General features: G+C 33.0%; 1 protein-coding gene and 1 pseudogene across 3 annotated transcripts; both read left to right on the top strand.

Annotated features, from left to right (window-relative positions):
- Positions 1-1,151: 1,151 nt before the first annotated feature.
- Positions 1,152-9,706, top strand: LOC116125833 (E3 ubiquitin-protein ligase PRT1-like). 3 transcript variants are annotated; one of them, XM_031411541.1, is made up of 8 exons: positions 1,152-1,360; positions 2,656-2,684; positions 2,762-2,941; positions 4,310-4,690; positions 4,796-4,972; positions 5,781-5,896; positions 8,672-9,083; positions 9,488-9,706. In XM_031411541.1, the coding sequence occupies exons 1-7, from the start codon at positions 1,233-1,235 to the stop codon at positions 9,068-9,070; spliced, it is 1,410 nt and encodes a 469-aa protein (XP_031267401.1). In that variant the 5' UTR covers positions 1,152-1,232; the 3' UTR covers positions 9,071-9,083; positions 9,488-9,706. The 3 variants fall into 3 exon arrangements, with proteins under 3 accessions (XP_031267401.1, XP_031267409.1, XP_031267416.1); XM_031411549.1 differs by lacking the exon at positions 1,152-1,360 and having other exon boundaries at positions 2,656-2,692; XM_031411556.1 differs by lacking the exons at positions 1,152-1,360; positions 2,656-2,684; positions 2,762-2,941; ... (1 more) ...; positions 4,796-4,972; positions 5,781-5,896 and adding exons at positions 6,090-6,573; positions 6,679-6,855; positions 7,664-7,779.
- An 8,233-nt stretch (positions 9,707-17,939) lies between these two features.
- LOC116125109 lies at positions 17,940-23,603 on the top strand (annotated as a pseudogene).
- Positions 23,604-24,908: the final 1,305 nt, after the last annotated feature.

The raw sequence follows: 24,908 nt of genomic DNA, 5'->3' as shown, positions 1-24,908 counted from the left end.
ATTATTAGAAATTAAAACAAAAATTATAAAATAGAAAATAAGTGTATTTAGAAATTATAATTTCATTAAGGTTAAACTTAAAAAAAAAACAATACATTTTAAAGTTGGGGATCCTGATAAATTTAATGGGGGCTAAAAATCATTTCTGTTATTAAATATGTCTCTACCGATTCCTTGTATAGCTTTGAATTAATCACAACAAATAATAAAATAAATATAATTGTAGTTGTAAAGTTTTTGAATCTTTGACCACAAACTTTAGTCCAGGGGTTTTGAAACTATGGTTAAAGGACTTAATTAATTATTAAAAGGATTCTAAATTATACTTTAATAATTAAAAAGGCTTTCTACTGACATAGAGTTTAAAATGTCTTTATAAGTGCACTTTAACCTAGGGGTTTAAATTTTCACTTTATTCACACATCCTCTTTAAGAATATATATATATAGCTTCAAGTTCAAAGGTGTATCTCGATTACTTTTGATTAATTAATTTTTAAAATCTTAAATCAATTTTTCCACTATAAATCACGTGGATATAAAAAATTCCAACGGTACTTTCAAATGTCAAAATAAAAATACTTAAGATTCAAATTGCCTAAAGACTGAAGTATTCATATTTTTTTATAATTATACTCTAAAATTTGAAATCATCCTCCTTGAATTCATTAAAAGTCTTTTAAAAATTTCATAAAACTTATGAAAACATTTTTATTTATAAAAATTATAAACAGAAAGCAATTTAAAAAAAAAACACAAAAATAATTGTAAAAACTATGAAAAACCATATAGAAAACAGTTGTAGCGATGGATGGTAAGTGGGCTGACATGGACCACTATTAATATGAGCCCAAAAATACTAGAAGGGCCTATTAAAGAGCTAATTACATTTAGATCCCTCACGTTTAGCTTAAGTACTTAGGTCCCAAGTATCATAAATTAAATTTTAATCCCTAGATGTAGAAACTTAGAAAGTAGAAAATAGAAAAACACTTCAGTCCTTGTAAAATCAGAAAATAACACATTTAGGTCCCTTAATAGAAGGATCTATTTGTTATTTATCCTAAATCTAAGGGACCTAAAGGTTAAGCAATAAGCAGTTTGTTAAAAACACAATGGCAACTGGGCAGACTTGGCAAATGATACCTTCTCTCCTCTCTCCTAGCTGTCTGTCTTCCTCTCACTTCTGTCTCTATCTCTGTTTCACTTTCTCTCTTCAATCTCAGATTCTCAATGGAAAACATTTATAATAATAATAATATTAATAATGATAAAGCTCTGATGGAAGAAGATGAGCAGCGAGGAAATGAACATGAAGACGAGGAGAAATTTCTCGAAGAGTTCAAATGTTGCGTTTGTCTGTAAGTTTCATCGTCTTTAATTTTTAATTTATTTATGTATTAGTTTTTATTCAATGAAATTTTAGTTAATAATTATTTAATTTCTGGCTGAAACAAACAAGTGAGAAGAAATTAAGTTATTAATTGATTAATTAGTTCAAAGATTGAAAAATGTGAAGGCCGAGAGAGTTTGCTTTGATTTTTTGTGTACTTAGATAAATACTTCGTTTGTTAAGTTAAAAGTAATCGAATTATGATTGTTTGTTTGTTTGTTTGTTTATGCTGTTGAAGTATAATGGAGTCGTGAAACGTGGAGTAGTGATCAAGTTTTCGAGAAATGTTTACAAAAGTGTTTTTGTTAGGAAAATATTTTGCTGCTTTGTCTCACAAACCTGAGTTTGATAATTTGCTATGTCATCTTTGCAATCTTTTTAAATGCAAAAAAAGAACAGGCAAACAAACAAACGAACAAACATACCATAAATGGAGAAGCAGATTGGACCTTGAATGTTTAATCACTTATATATGGATGGTGGGGCTATTTGCACCCAGACTTTGACTATATATCCCTTTTACCACCATCAAAATTTAAAAGTTCTAAATTTTTGGCAATTATAACGTTTATTAAAATTTAGTCTTTTGAAGAATTAACTTCCTAATACTCGATTTTAAATTGCTTTATGTGTATTTCTGTGGTAGAATCTTCAACAGAAAAGTGGATATGTAGAGTTAAAATGCGGTACAATAGTCCACACTTATAAAATAGTCACATGGTGTTCAGGGTATGCTAAGATTTGTGAATCTAGAAGAGAAATTATATAGAAGTGGGAACAAAAGCTGACAAGTCATCTGCTAGAAGTTCACTATGAGTCTACAAAGGCTTTACGACAATCCAACAGGAGAAGGGATGATAAGTGACTATTTTTTTTACTTCTTATACGTAAGAGAATTATATTTATCATAGTTATAGGACTTGAGCTTTAATCTACCAATAACATATAAATCTTAGCCTGAGTTATGCATTGAGGTTGAGGTAAATTTATGGTTCCCATATTTGTTCACACATCTTTACTTCCTGGGTGTGGTCATACATATATTAAACTTTTAACTGTTATTTAAATGGTGGTTTTACAAGAAACTGTGGAAGTACCAGAGTGTTAACTAATAGCCATGAGACTTTAGCAATGCTTCTTGTATAGTATATTACCCTGTAGAGTTTATGGCTATCCAGTTGTTATTAGTTTGGTAAGTGTACTTTTTTTTTTTATTTATGCTGGGTACAAAACCTATATAAAGACTTTCCTTTTTTGTTGCAGAGAACTCCTTTACAAGCCAGTTGTGTTGGGTAAGAAGGTACCACATGAAAACTGCATTCTGATATGTAGTTTCACCTTTCTGAAGTATCTGTTTTCATGTGTACAGCGTGTGGCCACATTTCATGCTTCTGGTGTGTGTTTAGTGCCATGAATGTTTGGCATGAGTCCCACTGTCCAGTTTGCCGCCACCCGTATAATCATTTCCCAAGTATTTGTCAATTGCTGCATTTCGTGCTCTCAAAGTTGTATCCTTTAACCTTCAAGAGAAGGGAAAGAGAAGTGGGAGGTGAGAATCTTTATATTTGTTTCATATAGGTTCTTAATACATCTGGCTTGATGAAAGACTTGAATCCTACTTCAAAACATCCAGCTGCTTGTGAGCTGTGTCTAGTTGAAGGATCAGCGATTTGAAATAACTCCTTAGAATCACTTTTGCTTCTACTCTATATCATAGAAAAGTGTTCTAGATAGTACTAGCAGGTACACTCCTTAAATTAATTTTGCTTCCAAGCACAAAAAAATTGTACAAGGATTTTTGGGAATGGAAAATTTAGAAATCTTGCCATTGAAGCACAAAATCATAACTGTCATAAGTGGCATTGCCTTTGGCATTGGAGGGCTGCTGTCAACTTGACTGTATTGATTGTGTTTTGGGGTTATAGAGAACTTAGGGGCACCTTGGGTTAACAAAAATAATGTTGGATTTTTCAGAAAAAAAATAATGAACATCTATTTGGATAATTCTCAAGTCCTTTTAATTCTGGGTAACAGGTCTTCTTGCCTTTAAAAGTGTATAAAATTAAAGCAGTATGTGTTTGTACTTAAGAGGAAATATTTTCAGTTTTAATATGATTTCTTGTGGAGTCCTTTACATGAAGATATTCTTGCAAACAGGATATGAAAATATTATTCATACACATTGCCTCTAGTCTGGAGCCCAAAGTCATCTTTGGTTGGGTTGACGAAATAGTGAATCTGTCAATTTCAGGCTTATACATACATGATACAAGAAAATGGATGGATTAAGGTCTACTGATAAGATGTGTAAAGCCTTTACATAAGTTAAAGGATTCCTTTGGCCATATCTGAAGCTGGTTGAAGGGCTCTCTAAGTTGTTTCATTACTTCTATAAGCAAGTACATTTATTATGAAAGGCATAATGCTCTCTTATATCTTCTCTTATTGCTGTTGTAGTGGTTATTCAAGTCGCCACATTTTTCAATGTTCAATTCTTCATATTCTTTTGTCTTTGTTAAGTTTGGTGGTCAAATGTAAGTTATCAGCATGAAGGGGTCACATGTGGAGGAAGGGAAGACTTGGAATTTTTTTAGTTGTATACAATGTTAATTTTGGATGAATGGAATTGATTAAGATCCTTTATAATGGTCTTCTTTAGTGTTCTTTGGATTTAATTTTGTCAATTTGCATTGGACTTTTTCCCTCTTTTTCCTTTCATGAGTAGTGGGAATAAATCAAGGCTCTTTCAGTTCAGATTGGATTTTGATGCTTTTTGGCTCGATTTTCTTTTGATATTGTGAACCGCTTGTCTATTGAAGCATTTACTTGCTGGCCTTATTGGAGTTGTTTATACTTATGGCATTTTATCTGAATTCCTTATATGATGATTTGTATGAATTCTTATTTGGTTTTTCAGAAGAAGAAAATAAGCGTGGTCATTTCTCGCCGCAGTTTGATTGTTATTTATTTGGATCAAACCCTAGTAAGGAGTTTGAAAACGTAGGCAATACTCTACATTCTCCTTCTCATCAACAAGAAAGTCATTGTTCCGGAGAAGAGATGTCTTCCTCAGTCTTGAATTTGTTGGAAATGACTGTTGAATGTGGAAATGATACCTGCAAACCAGCAACATCTTCAGAAAGATCTGAGGCCACTCCAAATGCAACCATCCAAGAATGTAATTTGGTTGGAAATAATATTGAAAATAAATCTCTCAACCAAATTTCCGTTGATGATTTATCCTGTGCTGCATGTGAAAAGATGCTCTTTCAGCCAGTTGTTCTAAATTGTGGCCATGGTATTTAATATCACTTTAACCATATTTCACTATAAAAGAGGAAACAGCATATTTAAGGGTAAATATTATTATTGAGCATTCATTTTAATTTCTTCTTTTGTGCAGTATATTGTGAGTCATGTATCATTATTCCTGAAGGTGGAAACTTTCGATGCCCAGTCTGTCAAAGCTTGCAGCCACGTGGGCTCCCTAACGTTTGTTTGATTCTAAAGCATTTCTTGGAGGAGCAATTTCCTGCGTTATATGCAGAGAGAGGGAAAGCTTTACTTAAACAAACAAATTGTAAGTATTGGAGCTTCTTATTTTCATCTATTTATTGCTTTGGGAGTATTTTGTGATAAAGATAGTATTGTTTTAGATATAAACTTGTGCCTAATGTGGTACCCAATGCTTATAGCCTATTGCTAAAATTTCTTTTACTTATCCAAGTAAAAGAAAGGAAGAAAAGAATCAGCTAACCCAAAAGAAATCATGCTACCAACCCTATATTTCTAAATTTCTATTATTTCCTTGGTTTCTGCTTTGAGAACTGTTAAACATCTCTTAACTTTGCTGAAAGAAATAGAAGTTTAGGATTAAGCTTGTAGGTTGTTTTCTCTTCTTTCATTTTATTCACACACACACATATATATGTAATATGGCAAAATCCAAGTGGTTATGAGCTATTGTTAAGGTCTTTTAATCATCCCAAAAAATAATTTAATATATGTGCTCTTGGCAAAATCAATGTGATTTTGAGCTTTTATCAAAATCCTTTGGTTGTCTCAAAGATAATTTATTTAATGATCAACTTTCTTCTTATTTCATATATTTTTGGGTAGACACATTGCATATTCCTGACAGCTAGTGAGTGTATAGCTGCCGGTGATGCTCCTTCAACTTATCTTACCTTTCTTTTTGTCTTAATGTTGCATTATTTGTTCTTCTTGTATTGTATACTTTTTGTGTTAATACACACTACGTATTTCTGATGGCTATTGTATGTCACCTGTTGATGCTCCTTGACATTATTTTACCTCAGTTTCTGTCTCTGTCTTGCTATAGTTTGTGTAAATTTGATTTGTTTATCCTCTTCCCAACTTTAATACAGGTTCAAGACAACAACATTCTAGCCGAACATCACCATTTCCTAAAAATGCGTACTCATCATGGTGGTCTGGCAGTGGGCCAAAGGTCCATGTTGGAGTGGGTTGTGATTTATGTGGGGTAATATTTATTTCTTGCTCATTTTCTTTTTATTTCCGGGTATACTTACAACATAAATGCCATTAGTAGCTTCTAGGGTTACATGGGAATAAATACCAAGATGCATTATCTGCTTTTTTAAAACCTCTGATCAGCCACTGTNTTGATGCTTTTTGGCTCGATTTTCTTTTGATATTGTGAACCGCTTGTCTATTGAAGCATTTACTTGCTGGCCTTATTGGAGTTGTTTATACTTATGGCATTTTATCTGAATTCCTTATATGATGATTTGTATGAATTCTTATTTGGTTTTTCAGAAGAAGAAAATAAGCGTGGTCATTTCTCGCCGCAGTTTGATTGTTATTTATTTGGATCAAACCCTAGTAAGGCGTTTGAAAACGTAGGCAATACTCTACATTCTCCTTCTCATCAACAAGAAAGTCATTGTTCCGGAGAAGAGATGTCTTCCTCAGTCTTGAATTTGTTGGAAATGACTGTTGAATGTGGAAATGATACCTGCAAACCAGCAACATCTTCAGAAAGATCTGAGGCCACTCCAAATGCAACCATCCAAGAATGTAATTTGGTTGGAAATAATATTGAAAATAAATCTCTCAACCAAATTTCCGTTGATGATTTATCCTGTGCTGCATGTGAAAAGATGCTCTTTCAGCCAGTTGTTCTAAATTGTGGCCATGGTATTTAATATCACTTTAACCATATTTCACTATAAAAGAGGAAACAGCATATTTAAGGGTAAATATTATTATTGAGCATTCATTTTAATTTCTTCTTTTGTGCAGTATATTGTGAGTCATGTATCATTATTCCTGAAGGTGGAAACTTTCGATGCCCAGTCTGTCAAAGCTTGCAGCCACGTGGGCTCCCTAACGTTTGTTTGATTCTAAAGCATTTCTTGGAGGAGCAATTTCCTGCGTTATATGCAGAGAGAGGGAAAGCTTTACTTAAACAAACAAATTGTAAGTATTGGAGCTTCTTATTTTCATCTATTTATTGCTTTGGGAGTATTTTGTGATAAAGATAGTATTGTTTTAGATATAAACTTGTGCCTAATGTGGTACCCAATGCTTATAGCCTATTGCTAAAATTTCTTTTACTTATCCAAGTAAAAGAAAGGAAGAAAAGAATCAGCTAACCCAAAAGAAATCATGCTACCAACCCTATATTTCTAAATTTCTATTATTTCCTTGGTTTCTGCTTTGAGAACTGTTAAACATCTCTTAACTTTGCTGAAAGAAATAGAAGTTTAGGATTAAGCTTGTAGGTTGTTTTCTCTTCTTTCATTTTATTCACACACACACATATATATGTAATATGGCAAAATCCAAGTGGTTATGAGCTATTGTTAAGGTCTTTTAATCATCCCAAAAAATAATTTAATATATGTGCTCTTGGCAAAATCAATGTGATTTTGAGCTTTTATCAAAATCCTTTGGTTGTCTCAAAGATAATTTATTTAATGATCAACTTTCTTCTTATTTCATATATTTTTGGGTAGACACATTGCATATTCCTGACAGCTAGTGAGTGTATAGCTGCCGGTGATGCTCCTTCAACTTATCTTACCTTTCTTTTTGTCTTAATGTTGCATTATTTGTTCTTCTTGTATTGTATACTTTTTGTGTTAATACACACTACGTATTTCTGATGGCTATTGTATGTCACCTGTTGATGCTCCTTGACATTATTTTACCTCAGTTTCTGTCTCTGTCTTGCTATAGTTTGTGTAAATTTGATTTGTTTATCCTCTTCCCAACTTTAATACAGGTTCAAGACAACAACATTCTAGCCGAACATCACCATTTCCTAAAAATGCGTACTCATCATGGTGGTCTGGCAGTGGGCCAAAGGTCCATGTTGGAGTGGGTTGTGATTTATGTGGGGTAATATTTATTTCTTGCTCATTTTCTTTTTATTTCCGGGTATACTTACAACATAAATGCCATTAGTAGCTTCTAGGGTTACATGGGAATAAATACCAAGATGCATTATCTGCTTTTTTAAAACCTCTGATCAGCCACTGTATGAAGCATATGGTTCTATTGTTGAAGTTTAGCTTCTTATTACTTTTGTAAAATATTGGATGCCCAAATGATGACTCCTACTGCTAATTGATCATTAAAAAAAGATTAACAAACTCCTCTGCTCATTTGATCGATGCCGATATTCTGACATAAATTTGAGATTCCTTACCGGTTAGAATCCATTAGGAAATGTCATTGTTCCTAATCGGTTGTTTCTTGGCTTCATTAATTTCTCCTGGCAGTTTGTTGCATAACTTCAATTGCTAACTCTTCAGTTATTTTCTATTGTAGAAGTATTTATTTACTAGAAAAAGCTGTAAAGTAAGCAAGAAAAGAAGCTCAGTATGTCTATCAATTGGCTTGAGTTTTGTGAAGGAGAAAATTGAATGATTAACTTAATTGATTAGGCAAGTCCACTGACATGAACTTGGACTTGGAGGTGCTATGTGATAACGAATACTGCAATGAAGCTTAAGGTAGACAGTTTGTTAAATTAATTAGTAAGAGGTTTAGGTAGAATAAAAAGTTTAAGTCAAAAGGAAGTCGAGGGAAGATGTACATTGTGCTTGGTTGTTTCAGCTGAACAGAATTTTTTTTTTTTTTTTTTTTTTTCCTTCTCATCCTAAGTAATAGCGTTTAGTCTTATTTAAAATGAGTTTGGATTTTTGGACTTTTAAAATTAACTGAATTAATCTTTTTCGCTCATCTGGGACCAAGTTAAGTAGATACTTCTCTATACACATGTTTGCAGATGTCTCCAATAATAGGGGAGAGATACAAATGCAAGGACTGCAAGGAATCGATAGGTTTTGACCTATGTGAAAACTGCCATAATAATCCTGTCAAGATCCCAGGACGATTTAATCAACAGCATAAACCAGAACACAAGCTTGAACTTATACAGCCAGCAGGCATAAGTGATCTGCTGTATAGGATGAATTCTGAATTGTCTGATGATGAGGGCTCAGATGCTCCAGAAAATCAAGATAGTGTTTCCCATGCTCTCATTTCATCAGCTGATGTTCCACATCACCAAGAAGATGATAATAATGATCTTGAAGATGCTTCTTCTCCATACATTGTGTCAGTTGATGTTTCAATGCATGAGGAAGATGATTCTTACGACAACCCTCAATCAGATTTGACTTGATGAGAACAGGAAGGTAAGAATGCTAAGATCTTCAACCATATCATGTATCATATGTTATTTGTAGAAAGGCTTCTGGAGTTTCAGATACCAGAGCCCATCCCACCCCACTGCAGCTGTATCGGTACCCTACCATGCATAAAAACACCAGCCAAAAGCTCTACACAAACGCTGAAATTTTGAAATTTAGCTAAATCTATGGCATAAGCTTATAGTTACCAAGTTTTCCATTTCCTTAGCATTCACCATTTTATGGTTGGAAATCAGAATTCATTAATACTTTTGGCAGCATAATCTTTCTTTTCCGATTTTGATTTTTTGGTTCATAAACATGTTAGATTAGCTTGTTCCTACTTTATCTAATATATTGCATCATATTTTGTATTTATTGAAATATTATTCTGCATCTTCTTTCTGCAGTTGCATTAAGGTAAAAATGGTGGCAAGTAGTTGGAGGGCAAGAGTTTTCCTTGAAGCGACAACGCTAGGAAATCTTTGTTAAGCTATTGTGCAATTGAAAAAGGTATGGGTTGTGCATCCAAAGAGATGAAATATTGTGGGTTATATCATGAAGGCGGAGACTGCAAGGTCTTTCGGATAAGGATAATGTGTAGCAGAGGCAAGTTCTTAATTGCCTATGAAATGATAGCATTAAACTGGAATTAATGAATATCCAATAACTTAACTATATTTGCTGTATCTCAGCAAATGTGTATCTTGGCCTGTTGCTCTAATTTCCTGAAGCTTTGGGGAAGCCTTTATAAATTAATTCAATTCGGGAACTGCCCGGTTTTCTTTCTTGTTTTTTGTTTATTGAGATGACTTTAACATGCCCAAGGCCAAGATTTTTTTTTTGAACAACAAATTGATCCTGGGGCTGGGTATGCATTGAAAAATATGTTTCTTTAAAACGAAATTTATTGAAATATTTAATTGTAATTGTACGATTGATTTATGGATTATCAATAATTTTGTTTGTCTTGTCTTCTGTAAGTCTTGACTTTTAAAGGGTGTCTTATAAACCAATCTTACGGTGTATTAATGCTACCATTAACTCAGTAAGTATTATGACCATCTATCTCTGTTGATCCACCCTTTAACTAAGTAAATTGTGCATAATATTGTTTGATCAAACTCGGGATTAGCAGCATGGCCGTCACGTGTGCCCTTTTAATTCAGTTGTCTTGCCTAACACAACTTTCTGTTCCCCAACTTCAATAGATATTATTATATAAATAACCTGGAAGAGTTCAATTAGTAGACTGTTAAGATCATCTCTAACCCATTGTACCACATTTGGTGTAATTTTTTAAGTAAAACACTATTGCATCTCCAAATCCATGGCATCAAATATGACACTAAAAAGAATATTTTTTAGAATATTTATTTTTTTTTTCCTTTTATTATAATAACCAATAATTAATCTATTTCACTTATCATTTTTTATACATTAATTAAATATTAGGAATGATATTTTTATTAAATAATAATTACTTTGAAAATTATACTAATTTAATAAAATTAAGCATTTATTTAATCAAATAAACATTACATTTAATATAAAAAAAAATATTACATATAATATAAAATGATACCAAAAAAAAAAAAAAAAAAATTACACAAAAGTAAAATTTTATATTGATAGTAATTTAATTTTATGAATTAATATGTTCTTCCCACAAATGATCAATTAATGCATTTCGAAGAGCATGGTGAGCCTTTGTTCTTTCCAATATTTTGTTGATCTTACAGGATGCGAAACTAATTTACCGGAATACTAATTTGTTATTTTCGTTTATATTGTATTTTCTTTTAATTTTAGTATTTTTAAATTAGTGTTAATTTTTATTTTGAGTTATTGTAATTTAATATTTGCATTAAATAAAGTTTATTTTTAATTTTTCATTATTTTTTGAATTATATCGTTATTATGAGCTTATTATTATAAATATTAATATAAATAATAATCATATTAACTTAAATTCAAATAACAAAAAAAAAAAAATTTTTTTTGCTACATGAATAGTATCACGCCAATTTGGTGTTGATGAACAGTACCACGCCAAATTTGGCGTGGCACTGTTCATCCACACCAAATTGGTGTAGCGAATAGCGCTGCATTGGAGCAGCATCTCACGCTATTTTGGCGTTTTTCACGCCAAAATAGCATGGGTTGGAGATGTCCTAAGGGCATCTCCAATCGACGCAAAAATGACGTAAAAAACACCAAATTGGCGTGGGTTGGAGCCAAAGCACCATGCTACAATACCATGGTATTGTAGCACAAATAAAAAATATATTTTTTTTAATTTTGCTTTTCTTTGTTTTTAATTTTGTTAAGTTAATTTGAGTAATAAATTTTACATCAAATTTAAGTATTTGTATTTAATTTAATTTGATAATTATTTATAATAATGATATAATTTAAAAAATGATGAAAAATTAAAAATAAAACTTTATTCAATGCAAATATTAAACTATAATAACTCAAAATAAAAATTAACACTAATTTAAAAACACTAAAATTATAAGAAAATACAATAAGGGCTGATACGTACAATTTTTTTACTTCTTATACGTGAGAGTTTATATTTATCATAGTAGGACTTGAGCTTTAATCTACACCAATAACATATAATCTAGCCTGAGTTATGCATTGAGGTTGAGGTAAATTTATGGTTTTTCATATTTGTTCACACTCTTTACTTCCTGGGTGTGGTCATACATATTAAACTTTTAACTGTTCTTTAATGGTGGCTTACAAGAAACTGTGGAAGTACCAGAGTGTTAACTATAGCCATGAGACTTTAGCAATGCTTCTTTTATAGTATATTACTCTGTAGAGTTTATGGCTATCTAGTTGTTTTAGTTTGGTAAGTGTATTTTTTATTTTTTTTATTTTTTTTATTTATGCTGGGTACAAAACCTAATAAACTTTCCTTTTTTGTTGCAGAGAACTCCTTTACGCCAGTTGTGTTGGGTAAGAAGGTCCCACATGAAAACTGCATTCTGATATGTGTTTCACCTTTCTGAAGTATCTGTTTTCATGTGGTGCAGCGTGTGGCCACATTTCATGCTTCTGTGTGTGTTTAATGCCATGTATTTGCAGGAGTCCCACTGTCCGTTGCCGCCACCCTTATAATCATTCCCAAGTATTTGTCAATTGCTGCATTTCGTGCTCTCAAAGTTGTATCCTTTAACTTACAAGAGAAGGGAAAGAGAATGGGAGGTGAGAATCTTTATATTGTTTCAATAGGTTCTTAATATCTGGCTTGATGAAAGACTGAATCCTACTTCAAAACATCCAGCTGCTTGTAGCTGTGTCTAGTTGAAGGATCAGCGATTTGAATAACTCCTTAGAATCACTTTTGCTTCTGCTCTATATCATAGAAAAGTGTTCTAGATAGTACTAGCAGGTACACTCCTTAATTTTTTGCTTCCAAGCACAAAAAAATTGTACAAGGATTTTGGGAATGGAAAATTTAGAAATCTTGCCATTGAAGCACAAAATCATGACTGTCATAAGTGGCATTGGCTTTGGCGTTGGAGGGCTGCTGTCAACTTGCTTGTATTGATTGTGTTTTGGGGTTATAGAGAACTTAGGGGCACCTTGGTTAACAAAATAATGTTGGATTTTTCAGAAAACAAATAATAACATCTATTTGGATAATTCTCAAGTCCTTTTGATTCTGGTAACAGGTCTTCTTGCCTTTAAAAGTGTATAAATTAAAGCAGTATGTGTTTGTACTTAATAGGAATATTTTCAGTTTTAATATGATTTCTTGGGGATTCCTTTACATGAGATATCTTGCCAGGATATGAAAATATTATTTGCCTCTAGTCTGGAGCCCAAAGTCATCTTTGGTTGGGTTGACAATAGTGAATCTGTCATTTCAGCTTATACATACATGATACAAAAAATGGATGATTAAGGTCTACTGATAAGATGTGTAAAGCCTTTACATAGTTAAAGGATTCCTTTGGCCATATCTGAAGCTGGTTGAAGGGCTCTCTAAGTTGTTCATTACTTCTATAGCAAGTACATGTATATGAGGCATAATCTCTCTTATATCTTCCTTATTGCTGTTGTAGTGGTTATTCAAGTCGCCACCTTTTTCAGTGTTCAATTCTTCATATTCTTTTGTCTTTGTTAAGTTTGGTGTCAAATGTAGTTATCACATGAAGGGGTCATAAGTGGAGAAGGCAAGACTTGAAGTTTTTTTAGTTGTATACAATGTTAATTTTGGATGAAGGGATTGATTAAGATCCTTTATAATGGTCTTCTTTAGTGTTTCTTTGGATTAATTTTGTCAATTTGCATTGGATTTTTTCCTCTTTTTCCTTTCATGATATGGGAAAAATTAAAGCTCTTTCAGTTCAGATTGGATTTTGATGCTTTTTGGCTCGATTTTCTTTTGATATTGGGAACCGCTTGTCTATGAAGCATTTACTTGCTGGCCTTATTGAGCTGTTTATACATGGCATTTATCTGAATCCATATGATGATTTTATGAATTCTTATGGTTGGTTTCAGAAGAAGAAAAAAGCGTGGTCATTCTCGCCGCAGTTTGATTGTTATTTATTTGGACAAACCCTAGTAAGGCGTTGAAACGTAGGCAATACTCTACATCTCCTTCTCATCACAAGAAAGTCATTGTTCCGGAGAAGAGATTCTTCCTCAGTCTGAATTGTTGGAAATGACTGTTGAATGTGGAAATGACCGGCAAACCAGCAACATCTTCAGAAGACTGAGGCCACTCCAATGCAACCATCCAAGAATTGTAATTTGGTTGGAAATAATATTGAAAATAAATCTCTCAACCAAATTTCTGTTGATGATTTATCTTTTGCTGCATGCGAAAATGCTCTTTCAGCCAGTTGTTCTAAATTGTCAGGGTATTTATTATCACTTTAACCATATTTCACTATAAAGAGGAAACAGCATATTTAAGTAAATATTATTATTGAGCATTCATTTTAATTTCTTCTTTTGTGCAGTATATTGTAGTCATGTATCATTATTCTGAAGTGGAAACTTTCGATGCCCAGTCGGTCAAAGCTTGCAGCCAGATGGCTCCCTAACGTTTGTTTGATTCTAAAGCATTTCTTGGAGGAGCAATTTCCTGCGTTATAGCAGAGAGGGAAGCTTTACTAAACAAACAATTGAAGTATTGGAGCCTTATTTTCATCTATTATTGCTTTGGGAGTATTTTTTGATAAAGATAGTATTGTTTTAGATATAAACTTGTGCCTAATGTGGTACCAATGCTTATAGGCTATTGCTAAAATTTCTTTTACTTATCCAAGTAAAAAAAGGAAGAAAAGAATCAGCTAACCCAAAAGAATCATGACCACCCTATATTTCTAAATTTCTATTATTTCCTTGGTTTCTGCTTTGAGAACTGTTAAACATCTCTTAACATTGCTGAAAAATAGAAGTTTAGGATTAAGCTTGTAGGTTGTTTTCTCTTCTTTCATTTTCTTCACACACACACATATATATGTAATATGGCAAAATCCAAGTGTTATGAGCTATTGTTAAGGTCTTTTAATTATCCCAAAAATAATTTAATATATTGCTCTTGGCAAAATCAAGTGATTTTGAGCTTTTATCAAAATCCTTTGGTTGTCTCAAGATAATTTATTTAATGATCAACTTTCTTCTTATTTCATATATTTTTGGGTAGACACATTGCATATTCCTGACAGCTAGTGATGGGTATAGCTGCTGATGATGCCCTTCAACTTATCTTACCTTCTTTTTCTTAATGTTGCTTATTTGTCTTCTTGTATTGTATACTTTTTGTGTTAATACACACTACGTATTTCTGATGCTATTGTATGTCACCGTTGATGCTCCTTGACATTATTACCTCACTTTCTGTCTCTGTCTTGCTATAGTTTGTGTAAATTTGATTTGTTTAGCTCTTCCCACTTTAATTCAGGTTCAAGACAACAACATTCTAGCCGAACATCACCATTTCCTAAAAATGCGTACTCATCATGGTGGTCTGGCAGTGGGCCAAAGGTCCATGTGAGTGGGTTGTGATTTATGTGGGTATAATCGTATTCTTGCTCATTTTCTTTTTATTTCCGTATACTTACAACAAATGTCATAGTAGCTTCTAGGGTTACATGGGAATAAATACCAAGATGCATTATCTGCTTTTTTAAAACCTCTGATCAGCCACTGTAGAGCATATGGTTCTATTGTTGAAGTTTAGCTTCTTATTACTTTTGTAAATATTGGATGCCCAATGATGACTCCTACGCTAATTGATCATTAAAAAAGATTAACAAACTCCTCTGCTCATTTGATCGATGCCGATATTCTGACATAAATTTGATTCCTTACCGGTTAGAATCCATTGGAAATGTCATTGTTCCTATCGGTTGTTTCTTGGCTTCATTAATTTCTCCTGGCAGTTTGTTGCATAACTTCAATTGCTACTCTTCAGTTATTTTCTATTGTAGAAGTATTTATTTACTAGAAAAGCTGTAAAGTAAGCAAGAAAAGGAGCTCAGTATGTCTATCAATTGGCTTGAGTTTTGTGAAGAAAATTGAATGATTTACTGAATTGATTAGGCAAGTCCACTGACATGAACTTGGACTTGGAGGTGCTATGTGATAACGAATACTGCAATGAAGCTTAAGGTAAACAGTTTGTTAAATTAATTAGTAGAGGTTTAGGTAGAATAAAAGTTTAAGTCAAAAGGAAGTCGAGGGAAGATGTACATTGTCTTGTTTGTTTCAGCTGAACAGAATTTTTTTTTTTTTTTTTTTTTTTCCTTCTCATCCTAGTAATAGCGTTTAGTCTTATTTAAAATGAGTTTGGATTTTTGGACTTTTAAAATTAACTGAATTAATCTTTTTCGCTCATCTGGGACCAAGTTAAGTAGATACTCTCTATATGCATGTTTGCAGATGTCTCCAATAATAGGGGAGAGATACAAATCCAAGGACTGCAAGGAATCGTAGGTTTTGACCTATTTGAAAACTGCCATAATATCCTGTCAAGATCCCAGGACATTTAATCAACAGCATAAACCAGAACACAAGCTTGAACTTTACAGCCAGCAGGCATAAGTGATCGGCTGTATAGGATGAATCTGAATTGTCTGATGATAGGGCTCAGATGCTCCAGAAAATCAAGATAGTGTTTCCCATGCTCTCATTTCATCAGCTGATGTTCCACATCACCAAGAAGATGATATAATGATCTTAAGATGCCTTCTCCATACTTGTGTCAGTTGATGTTTCAATGCATGGAAATGATTCTTACGACAACCCTCAATCAGATTTGACTTGATGAGACCAGGAAGGTAAGAATGCTAAGATCTTCAACCCCTAGCAGTTGGGGATCCTGATAAATTTAATGGGGGCTAAAAATCATTTCTGTTATTAAATATGTCTCTACCGATTCCTTGTATAGTTTGAATTAATCACAACAAATAATAAAATAAATATAATTGTAGTTGTAAGGTTTTTGAATCTTTGACCACAAACTTTAGTCCAGGGGTTTTGAAACTATGGTTAAAGGACTTAATTAATTATTAAAAGGATTCTAAATTATACTTTAATAATTAAAAAGGCTTTCTATGACATAGAGTTTAACATGTCTTTATAAATGCACTTTAACCTATGGGTTTAAATTTTCACTTTATTCACGCATCCTCTTTTAGAAGAGAAAAATGATATCTTTACAAAACTTATATAAAGAAAGCTATAAAGTGTAGAAAAAAATAAAGAAAAAACGAAAAATGAAAAAAGAGAAAAAGAGAGAGAAATTATGAAGATCAAGGGTAGGGGTTGTCTTTGTATATCCCATTTGTATTTGTCTTTGTAAGACTAGCATTTCTCTTAAGAATATATATATAGCTTCAAGTTCAAAAGTGTATCTTGATTACTTTTGATTAATTAATTTTTAAAATCTTAAATCAATTTTTCCACTATAAATCACATGGATATAAAAAATTCCAACGGTACTTTCAAATGTCAAAATAAAAATACTTAAGATTCAAATTGCCTAAAGACTGAAGTATTCATATTTTTTTATAATTATACTCTAAAATTTGAAATCATCCTCCTTGAATTCATTAAAAGTCTTTTAAAAATTTCATAAAACTTATGAAAACATTTTTATTTATAAAAATTATGAACAGAAAGCAATTTAAAAAAAAAACACAAAAATAATTGTAAAAACTATGAAAAACCATATAGAAAACAGTTGTAGAGATGGATGGTAAGTGGGCTGACATGGACCACTATTAATATGAGCCCAAAAATACTAGAAGGGCCTGTTAAAGAGCTAATTACATTTAGATCCCTCATGTTTAGGTTACCGAAAAATGATAGAGTTACCAAAAGTTACACACCAAATTTGTGCATCGAATGACGTAACAAAATGCTGACCATTGATTAATATTAACTTATAATAAATCAACGGTTAAGATTTTGTCATGTCATTTGGTGCACACCCTTCGATAACTGTTGCATTACTCTTAGGTTAAGTACTTAGGTCCCAAGTATCATAAATTAAATTTTAATCCCTAGAAACTTAGAAGGTAGAAAATAGAAAAACACTTCAGTCCTTGTAAAATCAGAAAATAACACATTTAGGTCCCTTAATAGAAGGATCTATTTGTTATTTATCCTAAATCTAAGGGACCCAAAAGTTAAGCAATAAGCGGTTTGTTAAAAACACAATGGCAACTGGGCAGACTTGGCAAATGATACCTTCTCTCCTCTCTCCTAGCTGTCTGTCTTCCTCTCACTTCTGTCTCTATCTCTGTTGCGCTTTCTCTCTTCAATCTCAGATTCTCAATGGAAAACATTTATAATAATAATAATATTAATAATGATAAAGCTCTGATGGAAGAAGATGAGCAGCGAGGAAATGAACATGAAGACGAGGAGGAATTTCTCGAAGAGTTCAAATGTTGCGTTTGTCTGTAAGTTTCATTGTCTTTAATTTTTAATTTATTTATGTATTAGTTTTTACTCAATGAAATTTTAGTTAATAATTATTTAATTTCTGGCTGAAACAAACAAGTGAGAAGAAATTAAGTTATTAATTGATTAATTAGTTCAAAGATTGAAAAATGTGAAGGCCGAGAGAGCTTGCTTTGATTTTTTGTGTACTTAGATAAATACTTCGTTTGTTAAGTTAAAAGTAATCGAATTATGATTGTTTGTTTGTTTGTTTGTTTGTTTATGCTGTTGAAGTATAATGGAGTCGTGAAATGTGGAGTAGTGATCAAGTTTTCGAGAAATGTTTACAAAAGTGTTTTTGTTAGGAAAATATTTTGCTGCTTTGTCTCACAAACCTGAGTTTGATAATTTGCTATGTCATCTTTGCAATCTTTTTAAATGCAAAAAAAGAACAAGCAAACAAACAAACGAACAAACATAGCATAAATGGAGAAGCAGATTGGACCTTGAATGTTTAATCACTTATTTATGGATGGTGGGGCTATTTGCACCCAGACTTTGACTATATATCCCTTTTACAACCATGAAAATTTAAAAGTTCTAAATTTTTGGCAATTATAACGTTTATTAAATTTTAGTCTTTTGAAGAATTAACTTCCTAATACTCGATTTTAAATTGCTTCATGCGTATTTCTGTGGTAGAATCTTCAACAGAAAAGTGGATATGTAGAGTTAAAATGCGGTACAATAGTCCACACTTATAAAATAGTCACATGGTGTTCAGGGTATGCTAAGATTTGTGAATCTAGAAGAGAAATTATATAGAAGTGGGAACAAAAGCTGACGAGTCATCTGCTAGAAGTTCACCATGAGTCTACAAAGGCTTTACGACAATCCAACAGGAGAAGGGATGATAAGTGACTATTTTTTTTACTTCTTATACGTGAGAGAATTATATTTATCATAGTTATAGGACTTGAGCTTTAATCTACCAATAACATATAAATCTTAGCCTGAGTTATGCATTGAGGTTGAGGTAAATTTATGGTTTCATATTTGTTCACACATCTTTACTTCCTGGGTGTGGTCATACATATATTAAACTTGTAACGTCTTAACATGGCTGGCTTACAAGAAACTGTGGAAGTACCAGAGTGTTAACTATAGCCATGAGACTAGCAATGCTTCTTGTATAGTATATTACTCTGTAGAGTTTATGGCTATCTAGTTGTTATTAGTTTGGTAAGTGTATTTTTTATTTTTTTTTTATTTTTTTTATTTATGCTGGGTACAAAACCTATATAAAGACTTTCCTTTTTTGTTGCAGAGAACTCCTTTACAAGCCAGTTGTGTTGGGTAAGAAGGTACCATGAAAACTGCATTCTGATATGTAGTTTCACCTTTCTGAAGTATCTGTTTTCATGTGTGCAGCGTGTGGCCACATTTCATGCTTCTGGTGTGTTTAATGCCATGAATATTTTGCATGAGTCCCACTGTCCAGTTGCCGCCACCCTTATAATCATTTCCAAGTATTTGTCAATTGCTGCATTTCGTGCTCTCAAAGTTGTATCCTTTAACTTACAAGAGAAGGGAAAGAGAAGTGGGAGGTGAGAATCTTTATATTGTTTCATATAGGTTCTTAATACATCTGGCTTGATGAAGAGCTGAATCCTACTTCAAAACACCAGCTGTTGTGGCTGTGTCTAGTTGAAGGATCAGCGATTTGAAATAACTCCTTAGAATCACTTTTGCTTCTGCTCTATATCATAGAAAAGTGTTCTAGATAGTACTAGCAGGTACACTCCTTAAATTAATTTTGCTTCCAAGCACAAAAAAATTGTACAAGGATTTGGGAATGGAAAATTTAGAAATCTTGCCATTGAAGCACAAAATCATGACTGTCATAAGTGGCATTGGCTTTGGCGTTGGAGGGCTGCTGTCAACTTGACTGTATTGATTGTGTTTTGGGGTTATAGAGAACTTAGGGGCACCTTGGGTTAACAAAAATAATGTTGGATTTTTCAGAAAACAAATAATGAACATCTATTTGGATAATTCTCAAGTCCTTTTGATTCTGGGTAACGGTCTTCTTGCCTTTAAAAGTGTATAAAATTAAAGCAGTATGTGTTTGTACTTAATAGAAATATTTTCAGTTTTAATAGATTCTTGTGGATCCTTTACATGAAGATATTCTTGCAAACAGGATATGAAAATATTATTTGCCTCTAGTCTGGAGCCCAAAGTCATCTTTGGTTGGGTTGACGAAATAGTGAATCTGTCAATTTCAGGCTTATACATACATGATACAAGAAAAGGATGGTTAGGTCTACTGATAAGATGTGTAAAGCCTTTACATAAGTTAAAGGATTCCTGCCATATCTGAAGCTGGTTGAAGGGTCTCTAAGTTGTTTCATTACTTCTATAAGCAAGTACATGTATATGAAAGGCATAATGCTCTCTTATTCTTCTCTTATTGCTGTTGTAGTGGTTATTCAAGTCGCCACCTTTTCAGTGTTCAACTTCATATTCTTTGTCTTTGTAAGTTGGTGGTCAAATGTAAGTTATCAGCATGAAGGGGTCATAAGTGGAGGAAGGCAAGACTTGAAGTTTTTTAGTTGTATACAATGTTAATTTTGGATGAAGGGAATTGATTAAGATCCTTTATAATGGTCTTCTTTAGTGTTCTTGGATTTAATTTTGTCAATTTGCATTGGATTTTTTCCCTCTTTTTCCTTTCATGAGTAGTGGGAATAAATTAAAGCTCTTTCAGTTCAGATTGGATTTTGATGCTTTTGGCTCGATTTTCTTTGATATTGTGAACCGCTTGTCTATTGAAGCATTACTTGCTGGCCTTTATAGACGTGTTTATATATGGCATTTATCTGAATCTTATATGATGATTTGTATGAATTCTTATTTGGTTTTTCAGAAGAAGAAAATAAGCGTGGTCATTTCTCGCGCAGTTTGATTGTTATTATTTGGATCAAACCCTAGTAAGGCGTTTGAAAACGTAGGCAATACTCTACATTCTCCTTCTCATCAACAAGAAAGTCATTGTTCCGGAGAAGAGATGTCTTCCTCAGTCTTGAATTTGTTGGAAATGACTGTTGAATGTGGAATGATACCTGCACCAGAACATCTTCAGAAAGATCTGAGGCCACTCCAAATGCAACCATCCAAGAATGTAATTTGGTTGGAAATAATATTGAAAATAAATCTCTCAACCAAATTTCTGTTGATGATTTATCTTGTGCTGCATGCGAAAAGATGCTCTTTCAGCCAGTTGTTCTAAATTGTGGCCATGGTATTTAATATCACTTTAACATATTTCACTATAAAAGAGGAAACAGCATATTTAAGGGTAATATTATTATTGAGCATTCATTTTAATTTCTTCTTTTGTGCAGTATATTGTGAGTCATGTATCATTATTCCTGAAGGTGGAAACTTTCGATGCCCAGTCTGTCAAAGCTTGCAGCCAGATGGCTCCCTAACGTTTGTTTGATCTAAAGCATTTCTGGAGGAGCAATTCCTGCGTTATGCAGAGAGGGGAAAGCTTACTTAACAAAACAAATTGTAAGTATTGGAGCTTCTTATTTTCATCTATTTATTGCTTTGGGAGTATTTTTTGAAAAGATAGTATTGTTTTAGATATAAACTTGTGCCTAATGTGGTACCCAATGCTTATAGGCTATTGCTAAATTTCTTTTACTTATCCAAGTAAAAGAAAGGAAGAAAAGAATCAGCTAACCCAAAAGAAATCATGCTACCAACCCTATATTTCTAAATTTCTATTATTTCCTTGGTTTCTGCTTTGAGAACTGTTAACATCTCTTAACATTGCTGAAAGAAATAGAAGTTTAGGATTAAGCTTGTGGTTGTTTTCTCTTCTTTCATTTTCTTCACACACACACATATTATGTAATATGGCAAAATCCAAGTGGTTATGAGCTATTGTTAAGGTCTTTTAATTATCCCAAAAAATAATTTAATATATGTGCTCTTGGCAAAATCAATGTGATTTTGAGCTTTATCAAAATCCTTTGGTTGTCTCAAGATAATTTATTTAATGACAACTTTTCTTCTATTTCATATATTTGGGTAGACACATTGCATATTCCTGACAGCTAGTGAGTGTATAGTGCTGATGATGCTCCTTCAACTATCTTACCTTTCTTTTTGTCTTAATGTTGATTATTTGTTCTTCTTGTATTGTATACTTTTTGTGTTAATACACACTACGTATTCTGATGGCTATTGTATGTCACCTGTTGATGCTCCTTGACATTATTTTACTCACTTTCTGTCTCTGTCTTGCTATAGTTTGGTAAATTTGATTTGTTTATGCTCTTCCCAACTTTAATTCAGGTTCAAGACAACAACATTCTAGCCGAACATCACCATTTCCTAAAAATGCGTACTCATCATGGTGGTGGCAGTGGGCCAAAGGTCCATGTTGGGGTGGGTTGTGATATGTGGGGTAATATCGTATTCTTGCTCATTTCTTTTATTTCCGGGTATACTTACAACAATGTCATTAGTAGCTTCTAGGGTTACATGGGAATAAATACCAAGATGCATTATCTGCTTTTTTAAAACCTCTGATCAGCCACTGTATGAAGCATATGGTTCTATTGTTGAAGTTTAGCTTCTTATTACTTTTGTAAAATATTGGATCCCAAATGATGACTCCTATGCTAATTGATCATTAAAAAAAGATTAACAAACTCCTCTGCTCATTTGATCGATGCCGTATTCTGACATAAATTTGAGATTCCTTACGGTTAGAATCCATTAGGAAATGTCATGTTCCTAATCGGTTGTTTCTTGGCTTCATTAATTCTCCTGGCAGTTTGTTGCATAACTTCATTGCTAACTCTTCAGTTATTTTCTATTGTAGAAGTATTTATTTACTAGAAAAAGCTGTAAAGTAGCAAGAAAAGGAGCTCAGTATGTCATCAATTGGCTTGAGTTTTGTGAAGGAGAAAATTGAATGATTTACTGAATTGATTAGGCAAGTCCACTGACTGAACTTGGACTTGGAGGTGCATGTGATAACGAATACTGCAATGAAGCTTAAGGTAGACAGTTTGTTAATAATTAGAAGAGGTTTGTAGAATAAAAAGTTAAGTCAAAGGAAGTCGAGGGAGATGTACATTGTGCTGGTTGTTTCAGCTGAACAGAATTTTTTTTTTTTTTTTTTTTTTCCTTCTCATCCTAGTAATAGCGTTTAGTCTTATTTAAAATGAGTTTGGATTTTTGGCTTTTAAAATTAACTGAATTAATCTTTTTCGCTCATCTGGGACCAAGTTAAGTAGATACTTCTCTATATGCATGTTTGCAGATGTCTCCAATAATAGGGGAGAGATACAATGCAAGGACTGCAAGGAATCGATAGGTTTGACCTATGTGAAAACTGCCTAATAATCCTGTCAAGACCAGACGATTTAATCAACAGCATAAACCAGAACACAAGCTTGAACTTATACAGCCAGCAGGCATAAGTGATCGGCTGTATAGGATGAATTCTGAATTGTTGCTGATGAGGGCTCAGATGCTCCCGAAAATCAAGATAGGTTTCCATGCTCTCATTTCATCAGCTGATGTCCACATCACCAAGAAGATGATAATAATGATCTTGAAGATGCTTCTTCTCCATACATTGTGTCAGTTGATGTTCATGCATGAGGAAGATGATTCTTACGACAACCCTAATCAGTTTGACTTGATGAGAACAGGAAGGTAAGAATGCTAAGATCTTCAACCATATCATGTATCAATGTTATTTGTAGAAAGGCTTCTGGAGTTCAGATACCAGAGCCCATCCACCCCACTGCAGCTTTATTGGTACCCTACCATGCATAAAAACGCCAGCCAAAAGCTCTACGTAAACGCTGAAATTTTGAAATTTAGCTAAATCTATGGCAAAGCTTATAGTTACCAAGTTTTCCATTTCCTTAGCATCACCATTTATGGTTGGAACTCAGAATTCATTAATACTTTTGGTGGCATAATCTTCTTTTCCGATTTGATTTTTTGGTTCATAAACATGTTAGATTAGTTGTTCCTACTTTATCTAATAATGCATCATATTTTGTATTATGGAATATTATTCTGCAGTTGCATTAAGGTAAAAATGGTGGCAAGTAGTTGGAGGGCAAGAGTTTTCCTTGAAGCGACAACGCTAGGAAATCTTTGTTAAGCTATTGTGCAATTGAAAAAGGTATGGGTTGTGCATCCAAGAGATGAAATATTGTGGGTTATATCATGAAGGCGGAGACTGCAAGGTCTTTCGGATAAGGAAATGTGTAGCAGAGGCAAGTTCTTAATTGCCTATGAAATGATAGCATTAAACTGGAATTAATGAATATCCAATAACTTAACTATATTTGCTGTATCTCAGCAAATGTGTATCTTGGCCTGTTGCTCTAATTTCCTGAAGCTTTGGGGAAGCCTTATAAATAATTCAATTCGGGAACTGCCCGGTTTTCTTTCTTGTTTTTGTTTATTGAGATGACTTAACATGCCCAAGGCCAAGATTTTTTTTTTGAACAACAAATTGATCCTGGGGCTGGGTATGCATTGAAAAATATGTTTCTTTAAAACGAAATTATTGAATATTTAATTGTAATTGTACGATTGATTTATGGATTATCAATAATTTGTTGTCTTGTCTTCTGTAAGTCTGACTTTTAAAGGGTGTCTTATAAACCAATCTTACGGTGTATTATGCTACCATTAACTCAGTAAGTATTATGACCATATCTCTGTTGATCCACCCTTTAACTAAGTAAATTGGCATAATATTGTTTGATCAAACTCGGGATTAGCAGCATGGCCGTCACGTGTGCCCTTTTAATTCAGTTGTCTTGCCTAACACAATTTCTGTTCCCCAACTTCAATAGATAT

The sequence above is a fragment of the Pistacia vera genome, unplaced genomic scaffold (assembly GCF_008641045.1).
Source record: "Pistacia vera cultivar Batoury unplaced genomic scaffold, PisVer_v2 Contig104, whole genome shotgun sequence".
Classification (NCBI taxonomy): Eukaryota; Viridiplantae; Streptophyta; class Magnoliopsida; order Sapindales; family Anacardiaceae; genus Pistacia; species Pistacia vera.
Note: the sequence above shows the minus strand (reverse complement) of the source record. Positions and strands in the feature narration are given on the sequence as shown.

What these genes read in the sequence shown, in the direction of transcription:
- LOC116125833 (XM_031411541.1), top strand. Translation starts at nt 1,233, where the DNA reads ATGGAAAACATTTATAATAATAATAATATTAATAATGATAAAGCTCTG. An exon ending in TTCAAATGTTGCGTTTGTCT is followed by an intron (nt 1,361 to 2,655) that starts GTAAGTTTCATC and finishes TTTTTGTTGCAG; the next exon opens with AGAACTCCTTTACAAGCCAG. An exon ending in TTTACTTAAACAAACAAATT is followed by an intron (nt 4,973 to 5,780) that starts GTAAGTATTGGA and finishes ACTTTAATACAG; the next exon opens with GTTCAAGACAACAACATTCT.